Source organism: Pyrus communis, chromosome 11 (genome assembly GCF_963583255.1).
Source record: "Pyrus communis chromosome 11, drPyrComm1.1, whole genome shotgun sequence".
NCBI classification, from domain to species: Eukaryota; Viridiplantae; Streptophyta; class Magnoliopsida; order Rosales; family Rosaceae; genus Pyrus; species Pyrus communis.
The window spans coordinates 22,734,898-22,745,756 of record NC_084813.1 but is presented as its reverse complement, the minus strand read 5'-3'; the positions used below and the strand labels follow the sequence as shown (position 1 = coordinate 22,745,756).

General features: G+C 37.9%; 2 protein-coding genes across 2 annotated transcripts; one reads left to right on the top strand and one right to left on the bottom strand.

Moving 5' to 3' along the window:
• The first annotated feature begins 1,594 nt into the window (after positions 1-1,594).
• Positions 1,595-4,638, top strand: LOC137708865 (probable UDP-arabinopyranose mutase 1). The gene is made up of 4 exons (XM_068448025.1): positions 1,595-2,187; positions 3,378-3,628; positions 3,718-3,886; positions 4,069-4,638. Exons 1-4 carry the CDS (start codon positions 1,876-1,878, stop codon positions 4,402-4,404), a joined length of 1,068 nt encoding a protein of 355 aa, XP_068304126.1. The 5' UTR covers positions 1,595-1,875; the 3' UTR covers positions 4,405-4,638.
• A 277-nt stretch (positions 4,639-4,915) lies between these two features.
• LOC137707937 (tRNA (guanine(26)-N(2))-dimethyltransferase 2-like) lies at positions 4,916-9,793 on the bottom strand. The gene is made up of 12 exons (XM_068446880.1): positions 9,586-9,793; positions 8,527-8,829; positions 8,332-8,419; positions 7,953-8,074; positions 7,697-7,836; positions 7,531-7,603; positions 7,095-7,183; positions 6,896-7,001; positions 6,258-6,470; positions 5,977-6,171; positions 5,651-5,728; positions 4,916-5,464 (listed from the first exon to the last, which is right to left on the bottom strand). Exons 1-12 carry the CDS (start codon positions 9,679-9,681, stop codon positions 5,228-5,230), a joined length of 1,740 nt encoding a protein of 579 aa, XP_068302981.1. The 5' UTR covers positions 9,682-9,793; the 3' UTR covers positions 4,916-5,227.
• Positions 9,794-10,859: the final 1,066 nt, after the last annotated feature.

Here is a 10,859-nt window from a genome sequence, read left to right as displayed (position 1 = left end):
GAAGAAAAACGTAAAAGCTTCTTGAAGCTTAATAGGTTGCTTAATATGAAGATTAAGCCTCCCGAAATGAATTGCAGGAATTAAGGTGAATTGAATTGGACGCAAAGAAAAACTCGAACCCCTACGCTACTACATGTGTAACTTTCTAATCCCACACGCTTTTTGTATCCTCGAATATTCTATCATGCACTGCTGTCCGACATGCTTTATGTGAATAGAGAGCTAGATGTCTGTCCAAGAATTCAACAATGAAGAATCTGAAGGCCATAGATTCTAATGTACATTACACTGATGCATGCTAGAAAAACTTTTCTCGTCTCCGAATCTATTGTTTATTTGTTCTTTTTACCATCCAGATTGTCTGTACTCAACAATTGCTCCTCCTTTGTTCAATGGGTTTAGCACTTGTGGTTAATTTGGGTTCTTTTATTTTTTTTCAGTTTACATTAGAGGCTGGTCAACTTGTAACGAAAGTCACGAAATCGTAACATCGGAGGATTAAAATGGGAAGTTACATGAAAAAAGCATAAAAATATAAGAACTCAATTGAATGACCAAAATAAAAAATGAGTATAAGTTGAAGAGTGGTTGCCATAATTAACCTTGAACTTACACATTCTCAATTAATTTACGGTAATACACTCGTAATTAATGCAAGCTATATCATGTTATTTTACAAATGATAGCGTTTGAGAGTTTAATTGTTAAATGTGAAGAGGAAAAGAAATTTGTTAGAATCTAACATGCACCAAATTGTATAAACATTATTGTTTTCCGTCACTGCAATAAAGCGCTATCTACATGTTATATTATGTTTCTATCGACCAAAAAGGAGTTATGTGATGTCTCACTTGTGGACCAAAGCATATTCTTGTGTCATGTCAAAATCCAAGTCCACAATTAGTACAGTTCCCCTTCGCGCCTATTTATCATCGTCCTTGCAAATTTGTGCATGAAAGCAACCAATCTATCCTAAACGTTCAAAGCAACGCAGAAGGCACCTTTTTACCAATGTGAAAGCTGATAAATGTTTTGTGGGGATAGATCGACTCTCAGTCATCGAGTTTACTAAGAAATTCCAAAACCTGTCGTAACTTTTAACCTTCTCAAACAATGTATGATAAGTTTGAAATACTGCTAATGCAGTGATAAAAAATAGAGAAAATTTTAAGTATGACAATCACACAATTACGTTTGCTACTAATCCACATGTTATAATATGTGTGAATGACAAAGTATATGTATGAAACTAAGAAACAATCTTCGATAGGGATGCCTCGTGGTCGGTCATGTAGACTAAGCCAATAAAGGTGTTATGTATCATGTTAACATGAGTAGTGTCAGATTAACCAAAATAGTAGAATTGTATATTTTTGTGTGTTTGTAGAAAGAATGAGGTCAAAGAAGGGACTCACTGCCACATTGAAGTTTTTCTTCCCTCAAACCAAACCTATACTAATAGTAAACAACACGTGATAGTGCGGTGATCATACTAAAAAAATCTCGTATCGAATACCATAAACTATTCGTAAATAACACGTGGAAGGTTCAAAATGGATGACTAGAATTAGAATCCAAAAAGCTAAAATCAAGTCCTTAAACACTCATAAAATCAAAATCTGGTCTTTTTGCAATTGCAGTTCTCAATCCCAGGTTGCTTTTGTAAGAGTTGAACAATTCTCTTACACCTTTAAATCTCGTACACGTTTCCTCCCTACCCACACTCGTGCCGTTTCCTCCGCCTCCTCACGTGCCACCACGTCCCCCTTCATTTATATTCCTATTCAAACTCCCTCTCCTCTTCCAAACGCCTCTCAGTCCTCCCCCTCCCCCTCCCCCTCTCTCTCTGTGAACCTTGCGCATTTCGATCCTCCAATGGCTTCCGCGACACCCCTTTTGACGGATGAGCTCGACATTGTGATCCCCACCATCAGAAACCTCGACTTCCTGGAGATGTGGAGGCCGTTCTTGCAGCCCTATCACCTCATCATCGTCCAGGACGGTGATCCGTCGAAGACCATCAAAGTCCCGGACGGCTACGACTACGAGCTCTATAACCGCAACGACATTAACAAGATTCTGGGTCCGAGGTCGTCCTGCATTTCGTTCAAGGACTCTGCCTGCCGATGCTTCGGATACATGGTCTCCAAGAAGAAGTACATATTCACCATCGACGATGACTGCTTTGTATGTCTTCTCCTTTTCTTATTTTTCTAGGTTTTTCCAATCTTTGTTTTGTTTTTGGATTTTGATTTTTTTTTTTATGAGTTTTTAAAGTCTGGATCTTGGTTTATTTGATCTTGTATTTCATGGTTTTGCGTAAAATATGGGTGACTGAATAAATCATGCGGCACGTTCTTCTGTCTCTATCGAATTTTCTTTTCTTTAATTGATCGTGACACTATTTTTTAACTCAATTTTTTATACTTTGTGGAGTTCATTTCGTAACGTATCTTAACAATCCGAATTGTTTATTTTGTAGGTCTCTCTTAAAGATTTTATTTACAAAAAATTATCCAAATCTGAAATCATATGACCGTTGGATTAAGAGTTTAGGATTCCTTAGTAAATCCGTATTCGTCCATTTTCTTTCCTACAAATATAAGTCTTAATGGTATCACGGATCCGGCCATGTTTAATTGTTGATTTTGTATATTTTAATTATATGACTATTGCCTAATACATGTAAAGTCCCATATAAAATGAAATAAGAGTCCTTAATTTGTTACAGATTGTATGTAGATAGCACTGATGGCATCTAGTTTGATCTGGATTGAATAATGTCAATTTGTTATGCTTGCAAAGTTAAACACATGAAACTGCACATCACCACAGTAGGATTTGTGTGTAGGTAAATCCCTATCTTAAATCAATTTCAATAGCAATATGTCTCTTCTTATAACTTGCATACAATGACACTATGTCGTTATCTCACACTACTCAAACACTGTCATGTTTTTTAACTTTTCACACATTAATGTGTGATTAGTGTCCAAACTAATTTCACATTGTCATGCCTTTAAACTTTCAAACATATTAATATGTGATTAGTTTAGAATGTCGCCATTGCATAGACATCTTTGTTGCATGAAAATCCCTCCTTCCCAAGTTCCCATCCATCCCACTATTTTAAATTTGGAAAATATTTTTAACACTGAACTTGTTTAACTTCTCTGTTGGACTTCTTCCATCACTATATTTGTTTGTTTTGTTCCTAGATATAGATATAGCATATGCATTTGTTTTATGTACAACTTACTTCTGTCCTTTCCCCTCCCAATTCTGAAGCACTTAATTTCAATTTGTTTGTACTACAACTCTGAAATTGTTGGCTTATTTTTAAGTTATCATGATTTTCTGTGTGTATATACTTCTAGGTTGCAACAGACCCATCTGGCAAACCAATCAATGCACTGGAGCAACACATCAAGAACCTCCTTGCACCATCGACCCCATTTTTCTTCAACACGCTGTATGAACCCTTCAGAGACGGTGCGGATTTTGTTCGTGGATACCCTTTCAGTCTCCGTGAGGGTGTTCCGACCGCTGTCTCTCACGGTCTCTGGCTCAATATCCCGGATTATGATGCACCAACACAGCTTGTGAAGCCACTTGAGAGAAACACAAGGTAGACACTCCCTAAAAAAAAAACCTATCTTGCATTGTACGCATCGTGCAATATATGTTCCTAACATTATATGCTTACGCTTTCACTAGGTTTGTGGATGCTGTTCTGACAATCCCAAAGGGCACATTATTCCCAATGTGTGGGATGAACTTGGCTTTCGACCGTGACCTCATCGGCCCTGCTATGTACTTCGGACTAATGGGTGACGGTCAGCCAATTGGACGCTATGACGATATGTGGGCTGGCTGGTGCACCAAGGTTCCCTTTCTTCTCTTGTTTTAACCATACAATATGCCCATATGTCTTCTAATTCTTCCATTGTTCTTTCTTTCATGTGAATAATATATTATGTTGCATATATCGGTTAGGTCAGTTGGTCAGAACAATGTGTCGTACTTGATACTGAAGATTAACAGTATGTATTATCATGAAAATTTCAGGTGATAACAGATCATTTGGGGCTTGGAGTGAAGACAGGGCTGCCATATATCTACCACAGCAAAGCCAGCAACCCATTTGTGAACCTGAGGAAGGAGTACAAAGGCATCTTCTGGCAGGAAGAGATCATCCCATTCTTCCAATCTGCTGTCCTTCCCAAAGACTGCACCACCGTGCAAGCATGCTACATTGAGCTCTCCAAGCAGGTCAAGGAGAAGCTCAGCAAGGTGGATCCCTACTTCGACAAGCTCGCCGACGCCATGGTAACATGGATTGAAGCTTGGGATGAGCTCAACACTAATGGACCTGGATCCAAAGTGGCCAACGGCAAGGCGTAGTGAAAAAAAATAAAAATAAAAAGTTGATTTAACTGCATTTTGCTCTTTATATTTTTACTGTACCTTCTGGGAGTTATATCTATCGTTAGTTTAGTGACTGTAATCTTTTGTTTTTTACCCTCCTCCTGAGCCAGTTTGGTCATCGCTTTCAGTTGCATATCGGCAGATGTAATTTTTATTTAACGTTCTCCAATGAGCTTAGAGCAATAAAAGTACGTAGTAGTTCATTGTCAAGCTTTTTACTATCTCGATAGGAAATGTCAATTTTACTTTTACGTGTCCAAATGAAATTACTGTTGAGTCAATTTATAATTTGGCATTCATATACGCTCGATTGCATCTAAGTTTTTATCTTCCGCCGGCTCATCTTCATTCAATAATAACTATGATAAACAAGAAGGGAGCTCCAAGAGCCCATATACTCATGTTTGAATTGTTTGATGTGAAATAACTCAAACATAAGAGATAAGAAACCAATGTGAACTTTAACTGCACTATTTAATATCAGACAGAATTGAAGGATGGAATCAAAATTGAAGCCAATGTGACCAAGATAAATTGCTTACAAACTCAAAAGGTATGCAAATATAAATAAAAACGGTGTATCAAACTCAAAAGTTGCTGAAAATTGGCTTCTAATTAAATAGAAAGTTGCCGCTCCAGTTGCTCATGGCTTAATTAATGGTTGCAAGAAGCCTCGCTGTCTCCACCCGCTGTCTCCAAGTAAAAATGAATAGGACGAAGGATTATGTGTGTTGTTTCGGTAATGGGAGTATGGAGCTCAAGGTCAACTTGGTCGACAAACTTAAAACCGCTCATTTCTTCACTTCGGGGCGGGTTGATCTTCAATCTTTTGACGCTTGGCATCATGTTCCTCACCATCTTCATGGTTAAGATGTCCATTGACAGCCTCCGGACCCAAGAGAGAGATGTGTTTGCTGGTGATTGTACGACCTGCCCTAAGCTTTGGCCCCCAGTGCCTTTCTGGATTTGGAAGGAAGCGTGCTACCTTCTTGGTTTGTGCCTTGCTAAGAGACGCAACAGCTCGAGCAAAGTTAGCCTGCAAAAGAGAAAATGTCAGAAAGAGTGGTAAGTTAGATATCTCTCTCTGCCCTCTCAAATGCGCACTCACACATGGGTTGATTTAGTCCATGAAATTACATGCACATACCAAAAGAAGAAAAGGAAAGTATAATCAGAAGAAAAAGGAAATCATTATTCGTATCCAAAAAGGGGAGAAACATACTTGAAGGATGGGTTCCTTGGCAAGTATCACGGTTCCTGACTGATCCGCTGGCTGAGGTTTCACCGGGTGATTCTTCACCTACACAAAATCAGGCTCAATAAGATACCATCACACACCCAATGCAACGAAATAGTAAATAGCACTAATCTCATAGAAAGTCTACATAATTTACAGAGTAGAGACGGAGCAAGCAACAACAGAACCACACTGTTAAAAGGGGGGCAGGAAGGAATCTACGTGCAGGGATCTTAAAAGATTGTCTACTATCGAAAAATTAATACACGCATGACGCGAGAAACAAATGAGAGCTGAAAGAGACTGCTCACCCAACAGCGCATTATGTCCCAAATGACATCCATGGGAGCATCTGATTTCAACCCCAATGGGTTTACGTGAGTTCCAGATATACGATACCCTGCATTGATCACAGCAGAACGGAAAATCACAGCAGATGGGGAAGTGCACTTTAATGTGGCACAGAGGTTGTGCAGACTCAAGAACAAAGGAACATCAGGCAGTTCCTGCAAACAATACAGACACATCAGTGAAACTGCATAAGCACATCAATTTTTGTCTACTAGGACAAATATTAAGACATAGGGCACACCTCTGAAATTGTTGTTAGTACAGCAGAGATGCGACCATAAGCGGGATACCGCTCCTTCATAGATTTCACATCAGATAGTATGGAAGTCACCCATTCTTGATCATGGATAGGAGCAGACCATATAGGTCCACCCATATTGAATTTCTTCCCACAGTCACTGCATTCTTGAGGAACAACGGGACCAAAACCCGGTAGATATCTTACACTGGTGTTCTGAAAATGTAAAGGGATTCCTTATCAGAATCGATACAAACTAGGATGAGAAAATAAATCCATTATCTAAAGCTACAAGACTTCAACAGACAAATAACTCTTGGTAAAGCCGTAAAAATCAAAGTGGTCAAACATACTCAACACATACACATGAAAATATTCTGCAAGGGGGCAAAGTTTACTAATAATAGAGTAATAACTATGAAGATCAATGTGTGTCCTACAATTGAGGTTAACTCTCCTAAAAGATAGTTTCAAACAATCAACCCTCATAACTCTCTACTTAACTTTTCAAAGTCTTCGTTACAAATAAAATTTAGACGGCACTTACATATAGTTCAGGGAAAGCAAGAGAATGAACATTTCTTAGATGATATTTGTCATGAATACATAAGCTCCCAAGGTATGGTATATCAGCACCATACCTTTGTGACTGTCCTTCCAATAGGCTGAAGATGAAATGAATCGCAGCCAATGCACTGATAAACATAGGATAGCTTAAGGGGAGAGTTCTTCATTGCACTTGCAGAACTGCAACCAATTATTTAAACTATCAGTTAACAGCAAAAGAAAGAAGCCTAGATAGATAACATTTAGTGAATTAAAAGGAAATAGGTCACATACGAGTAGATACGGACGAAAACTCGAACATAAAAGTCCATCTGAACAGATAGCACAGGAACAATGTACCGTTTGTAACGATTTGCATGACCCTGCATTTTATCAAGAAGAAATTATCCGTGCACTGAAAAAGAAATATATACAATTTTTATTAACTGAAATATAAATTATGGTCCAATAAGGGTACTCTTCAAGTTCAATCTACCTTCAATCTAAACTTGATTGAAAACCTAAAATTATTATCCACATCATCATTATGCAAACGAAACACCCCACAATAAAGCTGTAAATAGTTGCCATGGAAAAGACGTGCCAACAACTATATTACCAAGGCAAATGCAGTATCATTTCTACTTCCCTTCTGGCTAAATTGTTAATAACAAGTTTCAAGTGGTTTGCACGTTCTAGTTAAAAGCTATAATCAAGGACATAACAATACCTCAATGCAAGCTAGGAGGATCCTCAAAGCCATTTCGTGACAATACTTCCCTCTCAATGGATAGGAACCATATCTAATCCATAAAACAGTTCGTGATAAGTAAGTCCAAGAATCAGAATAAAATGCTTCAATCAAAGTATATCAGCAGAAAGATATTACTGCTTACTTTGAATAGCAAACCTCCCCATTTCCACCACATAGCACTGCCATATCAGTTGCTGTACACATTAGCAATCCTCCATCAACAACAGATTGAACCGCAGAGTCCAAGAAGACAGAGGGAGAACCATAAGGATCAAGATCAACCTGAAACACCAATAACCAGCAAAGAGTATGTTACTGCCTTATGAAGTGTCAAAATAATAGGAATCCACCCAAAGAAATTAATCTGCAGTGATGAATATAAAACAGCATAAGCATACCACATCAAATTCTTTTGGATGGGTGAGCATATGCACACGAGCATCAGCAAGATGTGATTCCACCTTTGAACATGCAACTGAACCATTGAACTTGATATTTCTCCTACAAGCTTCAACTGCACCTGAAGGAAGACAAACATTGGTGATAACTGTTATGATGCTTACAAGTAATTAGAAAAGCCCATATGCAGCTACAACTTATGTATATCAATATGTATTTAAATAGAAACTAGAAGTCCATAATCTCATCTAATTTGGGTCTAAATGCCCATTAGTTCTTCATTTCTTTTCAGGACAAACAAAGTAATCTTTAAAAGGTTAACACAAAAAATGGCCATATACATTTAAGTGCAGTAGTTAGAGACAACCTAAAACTTACCTTTATCATTGTCTAAAGCAACAACTTTACCAATTCCTTCCACTTCACGAGCATACCTAAGAGCTCTTAAACCAGAAGCTGACAGGGCCTGTGAACAAAATGATACAAAACAGAAATGTGAATTGACATCTTCCAGAGTAAAGAGCAAAGACTAAAGAAACTAATTAATTGATCGAATCAAAATTCATGAAAAACCTCAAGAACTCTTGGTGGCTTCAGTTCCCCACGCCATTTTCCCTCAGTGACCTTGTCTGGTTTTTCTGAAACGCTACATGGTTCATCTTGTGATATCTCTGCTGCCATTTCACAATCTCCATTGGTTTTTTCTTCATTAATAGCAGGCTCATTAGGTTCTTCTTCTACAACAGAATTTGAAGCATCTTTGTCAGACTCCTTCGGTGCAGGTTTTGCTTTCTTGGACAATCTTGCTTCATGCTCCTCCTTGCGTTTGGTTATGAATGTCCTCAGAACAGCAACTGATATGTCTCTGTTGTTAACCTAATAATTACAGACTGAAAAAATCAACATTCCCTCTAAATTACAAAATCTAAAAGTCAGCCAGCAAACTGAAGTGAATAAATGCCACCAGCACATACTCATGCTAAAAACTGAACAATCACCCATGTTGAAAAGCACCCCCTACATAATATTTACTATACGAAGAAAATTGCTACTAACATAATCAAAACGGGATTAACTCTTCGAAAACAAAGACCACAGGGCTGTAGACAAGTTAAAGCTTATCTATAGGTTAACTAGTCTTGCTTTGTCTATAAGCACATCCAATCTAGGTTGAACTTTCAAATATACTCTCTTTGTTTATCTGTTCTGCCCTTACTTAATTTGCGCTCCATATATAAAGCGTAAGCAGAAATACTAAATGATAAGCCAATTGAGCAATACATAATTCAACATATGGATTGGCACAAATGCTCCACCCAAATGCTCCCAAATGCGAGACACAACTAACTTTTACACTACAAGGCTCCACCACACACATTCCTCAACGATTACTAATAAAAAAAAACAAAACCTTTCGCATGTCGAAATTCTTCAATTCTAAGATTGCTACACTATTTCCCCAGCAGCCAATCCCAACTTTTGAACAACTAACACTGACCCAGCAAACATCCAATTCTTCCAATTCAGAATAACTCAAAACACACAAAAAAAACCCACAAACATTGCATCTAAAAATCCCATCAAACCTCACAAACCAATTCAAAAAATCACAAAAAGAGAAGATTTTGGCACCTGAGTTTTATTGTAAAAGACTTGGTTCTTAGCATGCATGAGAATCTCAGCCTCTCCTTCCTTAATGATGGCATAATCACTGAGATCGGTCGTCATGTTCCTTCACTTTCATGCAAACAAAAACCACCCCCGAATCTCTTCCTTCCGCGAACAAACGCAGAACTGTAAAAAGCAGGAGGCTTTCTCTTCCCCGTCTTCTTCTTCTTCTTCTTCTTCTTCTTCTATGGAAGCTGTGGGTGGAGTCTGCGAATTTGTGCAGGGAGTCTGAGAGTTTGTGCAACTAGCATCAAACTGAAGACTTTTTATATGCAGACAACAAATATGCTTATTAATTTGAAAACCCTATCTTTTCCTGCTAATCGCGATAAAAGTTTTGATTTTTCGGATAAATTGAAACCTTTCTTTTTCTCCTTTTTCGGCTTAAACCCTAAATCTCACCCGGTACACTTTAGAAAATAACGGTGGGTTTTCGCTAACATGAACAGAAAGTTATGGAGGTAGTGCGCAGACTGGGTGGGGTGTCGGGTAACTCCCAATCGGGGCTCCAAATACAAAAAAGTGGAAACAAAAACATTTTTTAAGGGATTGTTCGCGGAATAGAGAGAGATTGCTAATATGGTAATGGCAATTTAATCCGTAAAATTCGATAATTGTGGATAATTGCGTGAAGGTTGGATTTGGAATAAAAGTTCAAGTATTTTTAAATGTAACGAAAAATTATGAATATTATTTGGTTACGGTTTTTTATATGATTATAGGGATCCTTAATCTGTATATATCTATATATATTTTCAATGTAGTCTAGTTGTATTCCTTTTCATTTGTAAAGTGAAAAGTGTTAGGTTTGATTTTCGCCAAAGGAAAATTTAAATACATTATTTCTAGCTCATTGTGAGGTTAAACACATCCCCTCCGTTTAGTGTAAATAATATCATTTTGTTTAAATAAAAAATTTGAAAAAAAAAAAAAAAAAAAAAAAACGGGAAAACAGAAAGTAACAACAAAAGGAAAAGTATAGAGCCCAATTAACAAGCACAGGCTTGAATCCAACTCCACAAAACCTAACCACCCGCCGACCCACCGGGCATCTCATGCCTCTCCCCTCTTTCCACACCCTCCCAAGCCCAAACATTTCCTCCAAAACATATCTTTCCTCACTTGATGACGATAGTATGCCCCCCAATGATGGCCTCCAATGAATCAAACATTGCATTACAAGCCCTCAATCGACCAGTCCACTAAATGGCCCAAATTCTGGTGAGCTTCTTTCTACC